The 18189-nt window shown below is 38.4% G+C and overlaps 2 protein-coding genes across 11 annotated transcripts in view; both read right to left on the bottom strand.

Moving 5' to 3' along the window:
- Window positions 1-10432, bottom strand: part of pdlim2 (PDZ and LIM domain 2 (mystique)) — a 56220-nt gene extending 45788 nt beyond the window's left edge. The window contains exon 1 of one of the 2 annotated variants that reach the window (XM_083554072.1): window positions 9931-10432. The gene's annotated coding sequence lies outside the window, so the exon portion shown is untranslated. Of the gene's footprint in view, window positions 1-3570; window positions 3819-9930 lie in introns of those variants that run through there. The other variant, XM_083554073.1, reaches the window with a different exon arrangement.
- A 3428-nt stretch (window positions 10433-13860) lies between these two features.
- The window catches only part of sorbs3 (sorbin and SH3 domain containing 3), a 51225-nt gene continuing 46896 nt past the window's right edge, over window positions 13861-18189 (bottom strand). For 8 of the 9 annotated variants that reach the window (XM_083554026.1, XM_083554023.1, XM_083554031.1 and 5 more), the window contains 4 exons: window positions 17649-18122; window positions 17431-17534; window positions 17228-17334; window positions 13861-15813 (listed from right to left, as the gene is read on the bottom strand). In XM_083554026.1, coding sequence (XP_083410152.1) covers window positions 15752-15813; window positions 17228-17334; window positions 17431-17534; window positions 17649-18122 — 747 coding nt within the window. In that variant the 3' untranslated portion in view covers window positions 13861-15751. The remainder of the gene's footprint in view (window positions 15814-17227; window positions 17335-17430; window positions 17535-17648; window positions 18123-18189) is intronic. The other variant, XM_083554029.1, reaches the window with a different exon arrangement.

Raw genomic sequence — 18189 nt, 5'->3', positions numbered from 1 at the left:
TGGGATGGTACTCATCATTCTTCTTCCTCCAAACACGTTTAGTGGAATTATGACCCAAAAGTTCTATTTTGGTCTCATCTGACCACATGACTTTCTCCCAAGACTCCTCTGGATCATCCAAATGGTCATTGGCAAACTTAAGACGTGCCTGGACATGTGCTGGTTTAAGCAGGGGAACCTTCCGTGCCATGCATGATTTCAAACCATGACGTCTTAGTGTATTACCAACAGTAACCTTGGAAATGGTGGTCCCAGCTCTTTTCAGGTCATTGACCAGCTCCTCCCGTGTAGTTCTGGGCTGATTTCTCACCTTCCTTAGGATCATTGAGACCCCACGAGGTGAGATCTTGCATGGAGCCCCAGTCCAAGGGAGATTGACGGTCATGTTTAGCTTCTTCCATTTTCTAATGATTGCTCCAACAGTGGACCTTTTTTCACCAAGCTGCTTGGCAATTTCCCCGTAGCCCTTTCCAGCCTTGTGGAGGTGTACAATTTTGTCTCTAGTGTCTTTGGACAGCTCTTTGGTCTTCTCCATGTTAGTAGTTGGATTCTTACTGATTGTATGGGGTGGACAGGTGTCTTTATGCAGCTAACGACCTCAAACAGGTGCATCTAATTTAGGATAATAAATGTAGTGGAGGTGGACATTTTAAAGGCAGACTAACAGGTCTTTGAGGGTCAGAATTCTAGCTGATAGACAGGTGTTCAAATACTTATTTGCAGCTGTATCATACAAATAAATAGTTTAAAGATCATATATTGTGATTTCTGGATTTTTTTTTTTAGATTATGTCTCTCACAGTGGACATGCACCTACGATGACAACTTCAGACCCAGTCATGATTTCTAAGTGGGAGAACTTGCAAAATAGCAGGGTGTTCAAATACTTATTTTCCTCACTGTAAATGTAAATGTAGGTAACATTTTTAGGGAGGGGTGGGAGGTTAGCGAAATACTGTCAATAGTCATTCAGTCTGTATCCTGGCATCGTTGGCTACTAATTTAACTTTGAATTAGAATACAATAAGCCAATTATAAAGTCTGCTTCTTTCAGGTGCCCGGTCTACTGACTCTGTTGTACATGTTCAGGCTTCCAATTCACTATAAATAAATAGTGCAAGAAGAAATGAAAATAGAAACTTCTGTACTGACAGACAGCAAAAGTATTTGCACCACACAAACAAATGAAAGCTTTACAGAAGTCTAGACCTTTTCCATGTTTAGACTTTTTGCCTTTGTCCAAAAGCCAGCTGTTTGCCGTTCTTCTGCTTCATTGACTCGGCAGTGAGAGAAAAGAAACACCAGTAAAAATACGAATTCAAAAGAAGCCAAACTGTAACCAGATAACATGTTTAAGGACTGCGCCTACTGTAGCATCTCAAAACAATAACACTAGGACTGCTTATGAAAGACCTTAACATGTGATATAAACCAACATACTGTATGTGGAATTAAAAACCGGGGCAGACTTGTAGCCACAAATGCAATTGCCAGACTCTAGTTTTGTTTTAGTTCACATTCCAGGTAATGACCAAGTCATATAACATTTCAAATTCCATCCAATACGAGCTTAAAGCTGGAACTGGAAATACTTGTTCCGAATGGTCAAACTATGCCCACAATGTGTGTCTTCTCCCTCCTGAACTCACCTTGGTGAAAGTTGGCATGGAGGACAAAATATACAAGACTTCAAAATATACAAAAGGGTGTATCTGTAACCATCTTCACATGCCGCAGCGCAAATGCAGTCGGATGAAAGAATACACCCAAATTCTTCCGATTCAAATCAGATGCAGTATGCGTGTACATCTTTTTTCCATTAGCATTAAATACTTTCCAGTCGAGAAGTTACAGGAGAACATGTTATGAAGGGATGGCACGGAATTGAATGAGTCAGTGCTGAGGAATAAAGCGTGTGCCAGTCATCGAAATGCAAGTCAAAACCATGAAAGAGGTTCAGCTTCCAGACTACGCCTAAAGGCCCATAATTTAAGACAAAACTACTCCAGTTCACCCAGAATAAGTCGGCCTTTGAAGTGGCACTCGGAATAAATATGTGACTGATGATTGCTAATGCTCGAGAGATTAAACATAACTGAAATTTTGTGAGCCAAAGACTGCATGTCCTATAATAATGGAAATCAAACCCGTCCATGTCTGAGATTGCACATAGGACCGAAAGACATTTAGAGATGCCACTTGAGAAGCACATTAGCATTCATTCTGAGCTGCGGTTGAATTTGAGAAGGTCAGAGGATTTCTCTGGAAAAAGTCAAGAAATGAACAAAACCTGGTGAAATGACCTTAGCAGTGTTTAACACCCGGCCACTCTAGCTCAATTTATTTATGCTCATTTGTATATCACACAAAGACACGCCTAAAGTAAAAGTTCAACTAATTGCGGAGAGCTTTACTTCACACCTCATCCTGGGGCTATTGTCTCAAACAGAATGTGTTAGTTATAAAGGCCATATAAAATATTGGGTAAAGTCTGCGTTTGCCAACGCTCCTCTGGCTAAAGAGCACAATCCAGCACTAACTCTGCAGTAAACACTTAAGGAAAACTAGAGGAAACTGTGGATCTGCATATATGCAAGCCAAGAAGGATTAAAATGTGCTGAAATGAACTCTTGCTTTAAGGACATTCAGAAATGCGAGAACTTTTTAGAGGATTTCACAAGTTCGTTTTTTTTTTTTGTCAGAATGTTTTAACACGTTTGCATGGCGAGTCAGACAGAGCATCTGATCATGTGCAAATAAATATGTTACATTAAACAAGAAACCTGGGCTAATATTAAAACTATTTTCCAGACATTGTGTGTGCACAGCGATACCGTACAGCAAGACATGATTACAACTGCAGATGGGCTCCTGACAATATTTCTGGAACACATACTGTACACAGAACAGAACAGTTCTCCTGTAACGTCGAAGCATCCGGATACATTATGCTTAAAGTCATGCAAACTATCACAGGAAAAGGCAGATCACTTGTTAAATTTGAGTTGACTTACATGATGGAAATATATATATATATATATATATATATATATATATATATATATATATATATATATATATATATATATATATATATAATATATATTCATATTCATATTCTGAACATCATGAGATCTTTTCTGTACATACTGTAGGTCAGTGTTTTAAAGTCTAGAAAGTCAACTACCAATCTTTACAAACAAACCCTTGATATGGATGGACAAAAACAGCAGAAGACCACATCAGGTTCCACAACTTTCAGGCAAGAACAGTAATGTGAATCGGCAAAGGTTCATGTGGAATGTCAAAAACAAAAACCTTTTTAAAAACAGGTGTCTCATCTGTTCAGAGTCTATGTAGTCAAAACAAAAGACTGCAATTTGATGTCTTAATGATGAACTAATCAATGGTTAAGGGTTTTAAAAGCCCACTATTCTATTATATTACTTCCTTAGTAGGCAAGACATTTTATAAAATATTCCCTCCCTATATTACACTATCTTCAACACAATATTCGCCAAATTAACACCAACGACGAGCCAAAATAACATTAACCGTAACAACACTTACGATCTGATTTCGTACACACCGACGTCATGAACAGATCCACTCCCTGAAATGATGGGTCTAGGCAATTATACCTTATGAACCCACGCCCTATTTACCGAAGGAATATCGTGCTAAAGACACGGCATTATCGGGGTAACACAGTGTTAAACTGTTCTTTCTTTATACTCACTAAAACAGGTGAAATAGCTTTCAACAAGCACCTTATACACACACCACTGATAGATCAAACCTGCCCTGCAGCTATGAACACACTGATCAGAAATGAAACAGGACAAAGCTATGTGAAGACAAGTGAAAACAAACAAAACTTAAAAAAAAAAAAAAAAAAAAAACTAGGCGCGTCCAAAGAATAGACAATACAATAGAATGACCGCGGTGCGTTTGGAATCTGGCTACATGAATCTTTAAGCTTAAATTCCACAACCGTGAAACTGTTCAGCCGACGAAACTGTTCTCATTCTGCTGCCATGGAGACCAAGCGCGATCTCTGGAAGAAAAATATTTTTTCTTGCACTTAATCATCACTGTTATCTAGATTTTCAATCGTTCCCAATCCCAAATAAAATCTTAGTCAGCGATGATCTGATAACTGATGTCTGGAGGTAATCAGGGTGATACAAATGTTTTGGGAGTCATCATCTGCTATCAGTGCTTCATTTGTGCATCGGTACCTAAAGTGACTGATCGAGCAGGGTTTTTTTTTTTTTTCTTTTCTGAATGAAATCAATATTCTGGATTATTTGCACACTGATTGCTCAGTGAAACGTATGTGGAGCCATCACAATGTGCAAGTCTTTAATTTAATTAAAAACATTTACATTTATGGCATTTGGCAGAAATCCTTATCCACAGCCACTTAATTATACAACTAAATGGTTGAGGGTTAAAAGCTTTGCTTAGATGCCCAGGAATGGCAGCTTGGTGTTGCTGTGATTCGAACTCACAACCAATTGATCACAAGCCCAACCACTGAGTTGCGTCTTAACAACTGGGCTAATCATTAACCTTCATTCTCTCTCTCTCGCTCGCTCTCTCTTCACTTCAATGGGAGACCACTCTGTAAAGCTAGAGATGGTTCTACATGAAAAGCCTAAAAGATGCATGAAGTTACTGAGCAACTCAAGAACTTTAAGGATGGATTTGGACTGTAATTAATATCAATAGTCTGTTACAATGGCTTTAGGACTGCAGTTTGCTTGAACAGTTTTGTATTGAAGCACCCATCAATGAACAGCGCACCTCAACAATGATGGAACTGTAATGAATGGACACCCATATGAGGATTGTTTTCCCTTTGAGTCTGGTTCCTTTCAAGGTTTCTTTATCATAACGTCTCAGAAAGTTTATCATTAGGATAAACTTAGAAGGAACAAACATATAGGCATAGAATATTACATTCCAACTCTTGATGTAAAGCTGCTTTGTTAAAAACGCTATACAAATAAATCTGATTTAAATGAACTAAATCAGGGTATTAAATCTTGAAATAATCTTTGCAGAATAAATTAACCTTCGGAATCCAATGACGCAATACTGAGATCATGGAAATTCAGAAATAATATTAATGACTTCAATTATTCAGCAATTCAAGCTTAAACACAATATTTTTACATAATAATCAAACAATTAGTCGACTATTTTTGGGAAAATTGACTAAATGAATATTTCCAAATACAATAACGTTAGTCATTCACCTGATTACAAATCTAAACAATATTAAATCAGCAGCTTGGAGAAAATGTAGCAGGCCTTATTAAACTACAGGATAGAATAGTTGTATTTTGAGATGCTCAGGGTTGGATTTTTTTTTTGTTTTGTTCTTTTCCAACCATTTACTCAAACCATTCTGGCCACTTTCCACTGATCTCTCTCATGAACAAAGAATTTCTGTTTCCTCAGAGTTTTTTTTTTTTTTTGATGGGGGGTTTGCACCATATAGTGATTACAAAAGAAACCATAACAGCCATATTAGTATAAACCTTGCAGCTGGGGTGAACATCAAATGCTTTCATAGAAAATTATGCCTACTGCCTAATCAGAATAAAAAATTCAACAAGGCTGTGGTTCAAAATGAAAACAGCACACTGTCTTACCAATATTTAAAATGTATTTTCACAATTTCTACCTACTGCAGAAAACCAAGAAAGAATGTATTTCACTCTCCTTGTCTGATTGTTGGGAACATACTTTGAGGATAAAACGAGACAGGAATTGGAGCACTGTTTAAGGCTCTAGTGAGCGTTCATGGTTTAAAATGCTCTGCAATCAGTACGGACCACATCCTCCTACAGGTTTGATTTAGCACGGATCATAAAGGGTACAAGCATTTTCTTGTGTGCTGAAGGCACGCAAATTGTCCTGGCTGAACCAGACTTAAAGAAAAAGGAATGACATTAGATCTGTGAAAACACTATTTCCACAGTTATTCACAGATGTAGTCAATCAGACATAACATGTCCTTTTCAATGAGACCTTTTTAGATCTCAGACCCTCTGATGAATATCAAATGAATCATCAAATGCACCTACCACAGCATGGGTAGGAGCACCATTATCCATTAGGTAATGCAGAGTTTTCTCACACACACACACACACACACACACACACACACACACACACACACACACACACACACACACACACACACACACACACACACACACACACACACACACACACACACACACAGCTAAAACTATTACTAGAGTAACTTGAGTAATTATTTGCCTCGATGCTTGTTTATTCCATTTAACTGCACATAGAGCACTGTGTTTTCCCACGGACCATTATTGCTGACGCACCACCCGCTACATTTTGGACCGCTTTGGGGTCTCATTTATAAACGTGGCACAAAACGGGGCTAGAAACGTGCAAACGGCACTTTCGGCATAAAAGGTTGTGCACACTATGTCGCCTATTCTCCTTCTCGCCTTCTGCGTTGTGGGTACGCAGGGCTCGGAGTTTGCTTACAGGTGCGCAATTTTTTACCATCAAATTCGTTTATTTTATAAAGCACAACACTTTGCGTGGGAAAGTGGCGTTTATAAATGAGACCCCTGGACAGGAGGAAAGGAGCGAAAACAGTGAGAACATAAAATGAATTTTCCAAATGTTTGCGATTATTTCAAACTAAAACAAAAACCATACAGTGCATTTACATGGGGTTTTTTTTCTGTAATTTGAAATGGATTTTTATATATTTTTTTATGACTTTTTATTTATATAGTTGTATTTTGATGGGTTTAGTTTTCACTGAATGCAATTTCAGCAACAAAAATGTACATTCTTCTAAAAAGGAAACAAATTTCTTTTATTTTCTCTTGTGTATTTAGTATTGCTCTTTAATGAAGAAAAAGTACTTATCGGATTAATCGATGGACTAACCGGTGGAATACCCGATTACTCAAATAATCGATTGCTGTATCCCTAATCATATACAAAGTAATGAAACAGATCACCATACAGTGCCATACAATCCAGGGCACACTTCTGTGTCCACATACTGTATATCAGACAAAAACCCTCCCCTGGCATTTCAAAGCACAGCCAAGCCAGAGGTCAAGCAGCCACTGAAAGAACAAACAGGCCATGATATCAAAGACATGAAGGATGAGAGAAAAGACTTTCATCATCCATTCATCCATTCCAGATCCTATCACTAGGCTGCTTCCTGTCCAAGAAACAGCTCCAAAACGTGCTACAAAATCCAGGGTGTCCTGCAACTGAAACCTAAATGAGAAAATATTACATGTATGAAGTTAAATTTAACTTATATTACTAATAATGAGAAATCAAATTATGAAATGAAGTGCTGGATCAATTAAATTTACCCATCAGGGTGAAGGAGAGCTCCAGTGTGCTGGTCAGGACAATGTGAGAAGGGTAGCTAACCTAATGTACACGACCTTCTATATACGAGACATGGCACTGCATATATATATATATATATATATAAACAACAATTCAAACTACATTGGGTGAGTAGGAAAGCTACTACACTTTATTTTGCTCAAATCTGTTGCCATATACTCCATAAACTCCAGATCATGATTTGTTAATGTGTGTAATGCAGCAGATAATTTAATTATAAATTATTATTAAAAAAAACTAATATTGCAAATACAAATTCTCTTTGACTTGATCACCTTTGACAAATAATACCTCAGTGATAACATTCCCAAAGCACACAAATATCAAGTATCAGTATTTTGAGAGCTGCGATTCAAGCAGACACTTCCAAACAGATGGGGCGGAGCTTCAACTTCATATCCGAAACAGCTGGCAGTGGACATGTAAGGATAGACGACGTATTGAAAAGACGGGTCAATTACAGATGTGTGAAATCTATTATATAGGAAACGTACGCAAAATCGATGACTACAAATCTCCTTCAATGAAAAACAGCTTCTCTTCTGGTAGTGCTGCTGAAGCTTAACGCCAGTGATCTGAGCTAAATAAATTAAAACTTCTCCAACAGAGAAACAGGCAGTTCACCAGCGTTTTGTGCTTGCTTTGTTTTGCAGCGGCTCTGTTATTATAAAGCTGAATGCTAGTACAATGACCTAGTGGTGTGTTTGTGGATCCACTGCCTCATGCCCATTCAGCAGTCTGGACCCATCTAAAGAGAAGGTAATGAGTTGGGAGGATTTAGCAGGATTCAGCATTTTTTCATGCCTGGTTAAAATGTACTGCAGAGTCATCACTGATTTGTTTTCAGCTGCGGGCAGCCAAAGATATGAACTCAGATCAGGAGTGGGCCTGCTTCTGGTGTTGTGCTGTATTACGGTACTACAGGTGCAGTTGTATAGTTACAATGATAACATTGCACTATGGTTTTAGAGCATATTTCACAGTTCGGTCTTAGTCACGGTATTAAAGGGGTGTGGTATGATGCATGTAGATGGCCTATAATCATGTGGGAATCTACAAGCATTAAATGGTTAATTATGGCTATTTAGATTCATGTTTGAGTCACATTTGAGTCACACATTCTTTCATTAATAGAAACTCTCTCCGTACCTACTGTAAAAACTTGTTACGTCACAAAACAGGCTCAGGTATTTGAGCCCATCACAGATAACATGCAAAATAGAAGAGGTGGGCGTGGTTAACCAGAACCTGTTTGCCTAGCTAGCTAATGTTAATGTCTATGCTGACAAATTTAGCTATGCCTAGCTAGCTAACATTAGGACTAAACAAATCTTGGTTGTTTTTTGTATTTTGAGAGTTTTTTGCAATTGCATGCAAGACGACAATACAAATTAAAATGATGCATCAAATTCGAGTTCATAGTTAAGTTAATCACACTAGCTATTGGGGCGGAAGTACATGATGGTGGCATTTCCAATTTACATAACCCTATACACTGACTTAAGAATGTAAAGGTTCAACAAAATGGAAGCAGCATGGCATTATTTCACGAGAGTATACAGTTATTTTAAGATGATATCGCGGTCAGTTGAAAAGCTGATGGTATATGTAAAAACATGTATTCATATAATTTGACGGATAAACCGCTTTGGCGCCCCCTAATGGAAGCAGCCGAAAGAAGAAGAAAATGTATAAATATATTTGATCAAACTATTAAAATAGCATTTCTGGAAATAAGTAACAGAAAATACCAGTATAATATATATGGAAATATAATATAGCCAATTTAGCCTGCTGTCTTGAATTAATGAAATTTAAAACGAAACTATAAACAAACAGCTTCAAATCAATCAAAATAATTAGTTATAATTCCAATATAATGAATGGTATCTTGAAAGAACAATATTACATCAAAATCTGGACGTCTAGCATAGTATACTATATTTCAATCTTGAAAGAAAACAACAATTTGAATCAACCTGATTATTATTTTGGGTTATGCCTGTAATTGTTTTATTTTTATTTGCACATCCAGAGTGCTGAATGTGCAATTCAGCATTGTTAAGAAAGTAAAAACAAACAGACAGACAGATAATGTGCATAAATAGAAAATATATAGAGATAAGAAAGAGTATATAGAGAGAAAATATACATAAAAAAAAAAAAAAAACTCTTTAGTTGTTCCTGAAGGTCTGAATTTATGTGACCTATAGGGAGCTATGAAGAATCTCTAGAAAGTTCTTCTTGGTGTTTGTTTTATTAGGTTTTTTTTTTATTATTATTTATCTGAATATATGGAATACAGGTGAGAAATAGTAACAGATGAAGCTTCAGCTCAAGGACACGCTCCAAAACACAGCACATGGCTTGTGGAAGTGGAATATTTCAAGAAAAATAAATAAAAAATAAAAAAATTTAAGTGTCATGCATTTATATTTAAAGTAACACTAAAGTTGGGAAAGTGTTAATATATGTGTATATATAACTTACCGGAGTTTTATAAAAAAAAAAGGAGCGGCGAAGTTCAGCAAAGCGCCGAAAAAAAAAAAAGAAAGAAAAGTGACCCGCTACAAACGCTTCCACCTGCGCGTGCTTTTCCGCGCGCGCAGCTTCCCGTGGCAAAACAACCGAACCAAACAAAAATGGACCAGAAATAGAAATAAATAAAAGTTTAATAATAGCGAGTTCGCCAATAAACGAAGGCGTCTTACAAACACACACTTATAAACTGCGGAGCTCTTACGTTCTGCCTCCTTCTTTTTTAAATCATTAAAAAAAAAATCGCCCGCAAAAGCTCGCGCCTGGTTTTTAACCTTTATTCGGAGCGCGTGCGCGCGTGTGCGCGTGCTTGCGTACGTGCGCGCGTCTGCGAGGCTGCACACCTTAGGCGCTGTGGCTTTGAGCGCGCGAGCCCTCGCCCTGAGATCACTGCGATGTGGCATCGTTGGTAAACACACTCCCTCCATCACTCACTCACACTCACACACACACACACACGGGTTCTCATGCCACGTGTAGCAATCAAAATAAAGCCCAGGGGAAGGGCACTAGGACGTGTGGGTGGGATGGAGAAGAGGAAAATAAGATTTCATTTCTTTTTCAAAATAAAATAGTTTTAAACTGCCCGTGATTTTGTGCGACCCCTGCCGGACACATGTGTCAGTGCATAGGGCGAGTGCGTGGGTGGCTTTCTTTCCTGGCTTTTAAAGGATGCATGAGATTTTACTGTGGAACGTAAACGCCAAGACCATGAAAATGGTCTTTGGACTGTACTTCATCTAAAACGTTTGGGGAAATGGTAGCTCAGTGGTAAAGACGCTGAGTTACTGATCAGAAGGTTGGGGGTTCAAGTTCCAGTATTGCCAAGATGCCACTTTTGGGCTCTTAAGCAAGGCCCTTAACATTCTGTGCTTCAGAGGTACTGTATCATGTCTGAAACCAGCTTTCGAACATCGCTGAGATATGCAAAGAAATAATTTTACTGTTCTGTAATGTACATGTGACAAGTAATAACTTCTTTTTTTTCTTTTTCGCCCTCAAATGTCAATAAGTGAACACGTAGTAACCCCAACAGTGATGGAACTATAGTGAATGGAAATCCATGTTCAACCAAATGATGTTGGCTTCCCTTTTATGTCTGTTTTTTTCCTCATAATATCTAAAGGAGCCTCTGTTTCTCCTTGAACTGTCACCTCTGGCTTGTTTCTGAGAGAGAAACTTAAAGAGATAAATGTATAGCTCATTTGAAATGTTAAATCCATAATCTATTTGTTTCTCTAAAGCTACTTTGATACAATGTCTTTTGTTAAAAGTGCTATAAAAATCATATTGAATTGACCTGGTGTCTTATACACCAAGACCGAGGTTGAGATGGGACATCTTTATTGTAGTTCTACATATACAGTCAGCATTTTTACCAACCCTCATTAGGACTATAGCAGTGCAGAAATTCATGTATTCATTTATTCATCTTCATTAAGTGCTTTAACCTGCTCAAGGTCCTGGTGCATCCAGAACATCGGCTGTGAAATGGGAATACACCCTGTACGGCATCACATTGCAATGTAGCATCACATCCATCATTTTTTATTGATTACAGAAGTGTATTCAAACTAGAGGTGTTCAACATTTTTGTCATTAAGACACATGAGTTAATTTTTCCATTTTATCCGTTAAAGCAGCACGTTATTTAAGCTTCGGCTTTTTTTCTTTCACAAACAGGAAACACTCTGAATTGACAGTTCAGAGTAAGAAAACAACTGTTCACAGCTATTATTTAAAGCGATATGACAAACACAGTATACTATAAATGTATAAATAACATGAGCAATTTTTAATTCATAATTTTTTGTTAGAAATTTGAGTTAAACACTAAAAGATGTGTTGTAAAGAAAAATAATACTTCAGGATGGGGCTTTGTTTCCCTAAAAAAACCCATTCGTTCTTTTGTCTTCAGTAAAGGTTTTATCAGGGTCAGGTCAAGGTGGATCTGAATCCAAACCTCTGGTACACTGAGGAAGCAGTTTGAGTACACTACACAAACACACAGAACATCCATAGCTACATTCTGGGAGGTCAAATGTACCAGGAATCCAGGAGAATACCCACATTCGATTAAAAAAAATCAAATTATGTATAATAATGTGCTGGATTTACTTGTCAATTGTTTATTTCTTTAATTGTTTAGACACCATGGTGTGCATTGTTCTGCCATTTTACATCAGGCCTCCTTCATAACTCTGTAATATATTGTACTCTAAATAAAGAGCAGTCCAGTTTAGGCTTCTTTTTTTCCAGCTCAAACACACCCGGTTAACTCATGAGTGCGGTCCACACCTTCGTTTGATTAGAAACCTGGTTTGGAATTCAGGGTGGCTGCTGTGTTATGCCAGAAAACTGCACTCCCTTCTAAAATGACAAGGATGTATGAGTCACAAGATAGTAGATAGTTAGAAGGGAGGTGAGAATTCAGGTGTGGGGTTTATTAAGCCTTCTGCTGCCAAGACTGTCGGCAAACTAACAGCTTTAAGAGCTGGCACTGAAGACTGCTTCCATCCATCCAATTTGTACACCTCTTATCCTACGTTAGCCTGGAGCCTTTACCAGGAAACTCAGGACACCAGAGGTCCGTATGGACGGGGTTTCAACACATGACAGAACCCAACAAAAACAATCAGCCTATTTTGCATATCTTTGGATTGGGTGAGAAAACCTGATTACCCAAAGAAAATCCCTGAGTGCTCCACCATAAACATAAAAAAAATATCTCACACAAATATTTGTAGAGGGGGAGTGGTGGCTCCAGCGGTTAAGGCGCTGGGTTGCCGATCGGAAGGTCTGGGGTTCAAGCCCCGGTATCGCCAAGCTGCCACGCTTGGGCCCTTGAGCAAGGCCCTTAACCCTCTATGCTCCGGGGGTCCCTTACGAGGGAAATATCAAGGTCCGTGACGTCGGAGTGATGTGGGGCCGCCTTACCGTGGGCTCACCACCTGCAGGAGGGACTGTAAGGGACGGTGCGGTGAGGATTGGGCAGCAGTCGAAGGCGGGGGCATGCTTAGACTGCTGCCCCCGCGACCCGAATTACGGGTAAGCGGGAGAAAATGAATGAATGAATGAATATTTGTAGGTCAGATATACTAACAAAGCTGCTATTTATTTGTTGTAAAAGTTTATTATAATTTATTGCTACTAGATCTTTTTTTGTTTTACAATTTTTATTAATTACACTCTCTATTAATTAAGTTTTTTGATGTTTGATCACAAAATGTGCTTTTTAGACATCCCATTTCAAATGTAGTCCCTATTCTGATATGGGCCACTAGATTTTGGAGTGTGTTTGTGATTTGTTCATTCATCCACAATGGTGTTAGTACATTCAGGTACCGATGCAGTTAGCGTACCAATTCATCCTAAAGGTGTTCAATAGGGTTCAGGTCAGAGCTCTACAGCAGGCCAATCAAGATTATTTACTCAAACCCATGTAAACCATATTTTCAGGGGACTGGCTTTGTGCACAGGGGTACTGTCATGCAAGAACAGGTTTGGGTCTCCTAGTTCAAGTGAAGGAAACATTTAATGCAACACCATCCAAAGACATCCTAAACTTTGACTGGTGTCCCAGTACACTTGTCTATCTAGTTTCTCTTTTTGAATTAGTTTCACTCCTTCCATTTTGAGCTTTCACTATAAACTCCTTAAGAAAAACATTACTAAGCTTTCAAGAATTCAGCTGTGTTCCTTTGAAACTGCTAAAAGTGTTTCGATCTCCTTTGTCATAGTTACAAGTAAAACATATAAGCAAAGACAAGCCTATTAGTTATTTCATACACAAACACAAGGCACGAAAAACTAAAAAATTAGCAGTTTGCTTTCTTTAAACCTGTGATGTTTTTATAAATGTAAAAAAAAAAAGCAACTGTATCTTTTTCCAGCACATGATGCATTTATTTGATGGTTATCAAAAATTTGTGAGTACCATAGCTACAGAAATACACTGTGCAATCAGTAAAAATATATTATATTTTCTTGCAGTTGGATAACTGTTATCTGTACAGTCTCAGAAAAAAAGAAATAATACTTGAGTTAGAGAGAAGTATCCGAAACAATACAACCACATACACGCGTTGATCGTTGTCTAGTGTAACTTAACCATCCCATTATAACATGTGGTCTTAGTCCTCTGAGAAATCATGACTACAAATGTGAGGCACGTTTATTTCGATGTCGCTTTTTCGTTCAAACTGAAAATGGCAGGGATGATGAGATAACATTGTGCCACAATTGCTGAATATACATCACATGGTTACATTCCTGTTCATGATAAGATGGAAAAACGTCCTTTTTCTTCAGTTTTGTCGCCTTTCGCTTCATTGTTCGGAGAACATTTGCGATTTTGGAATGAAATTTAATGGTCAATATGTTTTAGGTATTACTTCAGTATTGCAATGACAAACGAGGATCACGTCACAACAGGGTTTGATATTGTTAAACCTCATTAACTTTCTTGTAGGAATGGATTCGTCAATCAAAACTGCAATGGTTTCCCCTGAATGGACAACCAAACCATCTCTGAATGGCTCAAGCTTGTGTAAAAAGGCCATAGTGGTGACAACTTACAACTTAACCAAAAAAAAAAAAACCCCAACCACATCAAATTTACTGTTTTTACCAAATCAGATTGATGGAAAAAAGAAAGTTCCAGCTAATATGTGCTTTCTAGAAAGGAATGCCCAATCTTATTGACAGAGCCATACCCTTCATGACGCACAGCAAGGATCGGTCATGTTGCTAAACAGCGCATTCGGTCTCTATTCAACATCAAATGATGATCTATCAACATACGTTTTCAGGACTATTTTTTTTTTGTTATCTAAGCAATCACATTTCACTGTTCTGACATACAGCTCCGAGCTATCAAAGTCTAGCTCACACATTACAGACCTGTCCAAGCTTTAATTTTATGAAATGTAGAAACTGAAGCACCTTCTCTCACGAGTTACTACACGAGCTCAGAAAAATGACAACAATCCCCAGAATGCTGCCAAGTGAGTTGATCCTTCAATAGTGCCTCGGGCAAAATATTGAGATACACAGCATTAATACATACTACACATAGGCAAAGCTTTAGCAGGTAAGGATTGTGTTGTGTTGCAATTTTTTTTTTTTTTTTTTTTTTTTTTTTTTTTTTTTAGCCAAGCCAGCATAAAAAAAAAATACAAAACAACTACATTTGTAATGATCATGATACGTGAAAAAGTTTGTTTATCCAGATGAGTGTCCTCCGGGATTGTTCACAGAGCCCCGCTGTTACTGTTACAGATCTGAAATGCAGGACGGAGGACATTTTTACACCAAAATGTCAAACACAGGATGTACTGCTAAATAAACATGTGGAGGATAAGGAGCTCTATCTTGAGTCTCTCTGGCAGCAGTCCAGTCCAAACCATACCCATGGCCACCTTTTAAATCAGTCACTTGTGGCTTTAAAAGCAAGCGAGCTGCCTTGACACAGTGCCTTTGCCATTGCCACTACATCCAATGAGTGCTTGTGAAAACACACACACACACACACACACACACACGCGCGCGCACACACACATGCACACACACAAGTGCTCAAACTGTCAAGGAGTGCATGTTGTATGGGCATGCAAACCAGTTCAGTGGCTGAAAAAGTGAAAGATGATGATAGACAGATTGATGATTGATTGTACATACATATAAATATATATATATGTGTGTCCGTATATGGTAAAAAAAAAAGTGAGTGGGACTGCAGAAGTAGTGAAGGTGCCAAGTCATTTGTTCATGTTCAAACAGGTGCCACATAGTTGCCAGGAAACGTTCCGAATGCTCGGGTCCTCTCAGACGTACCTAAGAGGAGAAGAGGTTCACCATCAGTACCAACAATTAAAGCCAGACATTTCACTGACGTTATCTAACAATCGTCATTTCAATCCTTGCAAACCTTAGTAACTAATCCCAGCAAGCATTGATTAAATCATAGAAAACCTTGATTCAATTTTGCCAAACCTATACTTAATCCCAGCAATTTTAGACTAAATCCTGGTAAACCTTAATTAAATTCTGCAAAACCTCTACTTAATTCCAGCAAGCTTTAATTGAATCCTAAAAACCTTGAATTAATTCTGCCAAACATCTACTTAATCCTAGCAATTTTAGACTGAATTTTAGAAAACCTTGATTTCATCCTGCCAAACCTCTACTTAATCCCAGCAAGGTTTGATGAAATCCTAAAAACCATGATTTAATCCTGTCAAAAATCTAGTTAAACCAAGCTAAAATAGTTTTCATTCTATAAAACCTAGATTTAATCCTTCCTCAATTGAATCCCAGCAAACATAGATTTAACTCCAGAGTACTTACATTTAATTATACCAGGTCTCCATTTATTCCTATTTTAAACCACAATCCGATTTTAACAAACCTCAATTTACAGCAATACCAGCAATCTAATGCTAGCAAGCCTCGATTTCTCATAGCAACCTTTAATTCGATCCCAACAAATCTCTATTCATTGACCCACCTTGTCGCTAATCCCAGCTAACCTAGGTGTAATCCCAGCAAACCTCGTTTTGCAATCTCATTAATTCAAAGCTGAGCCTCAGTATCACCTTACCAAGCTTCAATTGAAACCGAGCAAACTTTAACTTCTCCACAGCGAACCTTGAGCTAATCCTAGCAAAGCCTGATTTAATCCTAGCAAACTGTGCATAATTTCACTCAATATCAAGCCTCAATTTAATTTTAGCAATCTTAAATGTAATCCTGAACTTGAGGTAATGCTTGATCTAATCCTGCCTAACCTAATTTATTATTCTATCGACCTCAAGTGTATTTTAGCATTCTTTGATTTAATCTTGACAATAATCAATTTAAACTTAGCCTGTCCTAATTTATTTCCAGAGCCTTGATTTATAGCAGACAAAAAACATACAATTTGAAGATAAATTAGCTTTACCATTATCTTGACACTAAGTTTGCTTATTTGGCATATTAACTGAGTTGGGGGCTCAAGCAAGATCCCATCATAGGAACAATATCCATTGATTCTAGTAGATCTCGATGTGATTGCATAATGCCACAATTTCTGTCACAATCTTAAGTTTGATCGAAACAAGATCTGATTTTATATTACATGTTCGTGTTTACTAATGATGTAGTAACAAATAGTATCCTCTAGAGGGCAGGCAAGTAAAAAAAAATACATAATCTATAGCCAGGCTGGAAAATCAGGCAAGCTTTCCATTACGTCAGAGTTATTTACCTACAAACCAGCCGTCATCGCACTTCTCCATCACCTGAACGATGTCCCCCTCCATCAGCTCCAGCTCATCTCCATTCTGGGGCTTGTAGTTGTAAACTGCCTTATATCTAATAAAGAGGCAAAGGTTAGGGAATGCATTTGTCTCAGAAATGATAATCATAATCAGATAAATCATATTAGTCCGATCCCTCCGAATGACTTACGGTTGTCGTGCTATGACCGTAGTGCTGCTGTTGACCTGGGAAGTTGTGGCTGGTGGAGTTTTGATGTGTGTATAAGACTGAGGAGAGTGTGTCCTGGAGCCATCCTACTCAAAGAGATTTCAAGAATAACACCATAAATAATCATCTGGGATGAAAAATCTTTACTGGATATAAACATATACCGATTAACACCACAAACATCAACCACATCTTGGTACCTGATAAGAATACAAAGGCCTTGGGTTCATGTTCGCTGCTAGTCCTGGGCCCTGTGGAGACACCAGGACATGACCAGATGGTAAAACAGGGGATTTTGCTTCTTTCTCCAGTGAGCTGCATGCTGAAGGTGAGAAACTCCTGTGGCTGTTGGGTGGAGTGGGTGACGCGGGGCCAGGCGAGTACACAAAGTAATTGGATGGCTGTTTGGTCGAGGCGAGAGGGTGTGTGGGTGACAGGGGGGAGCGTGCATGAGGTGATTGGCTGGTGCGTGCATGAGGTGAAAGCGGAGCCTGGGTGCAGTGAGGGGAGAGGGGCGAGAGTGGGCAGGGTGAAAGGTCATCGGTGGTTTTGGTGCGGGGCATTTTGTTGACCTGCACGTAGTTGGCGGGGAAAATGCCACTGCGAGCAGTGCCTGGGACGCGACCCTCCAACCACTGATCGTCCACACGTCGTGTTATGGAGATCACCTCGCCCTAAAAGAGATTCTGTTTACATATGTTGGACAAACTATGCATTAATAGTGTAATTCTGACAATAAAG

This window comes from Silurus aristotelis, assembly GCF_946808225.1.
Source record: "Silurus aristotelis genome assembly, chromosome: 11".
In the NCBI taxonomy this organism is placed as follows: Eukaryota; Metazoa; Chordata; class Actinopteri; order Siluriformes; family Siluridae; genus Silurus; species Silurus aristotelis.
Note: the sequence above shows the minus strand (reverse complement) of the source record. Positions and strands in the feature narration are given on the sequence as shown.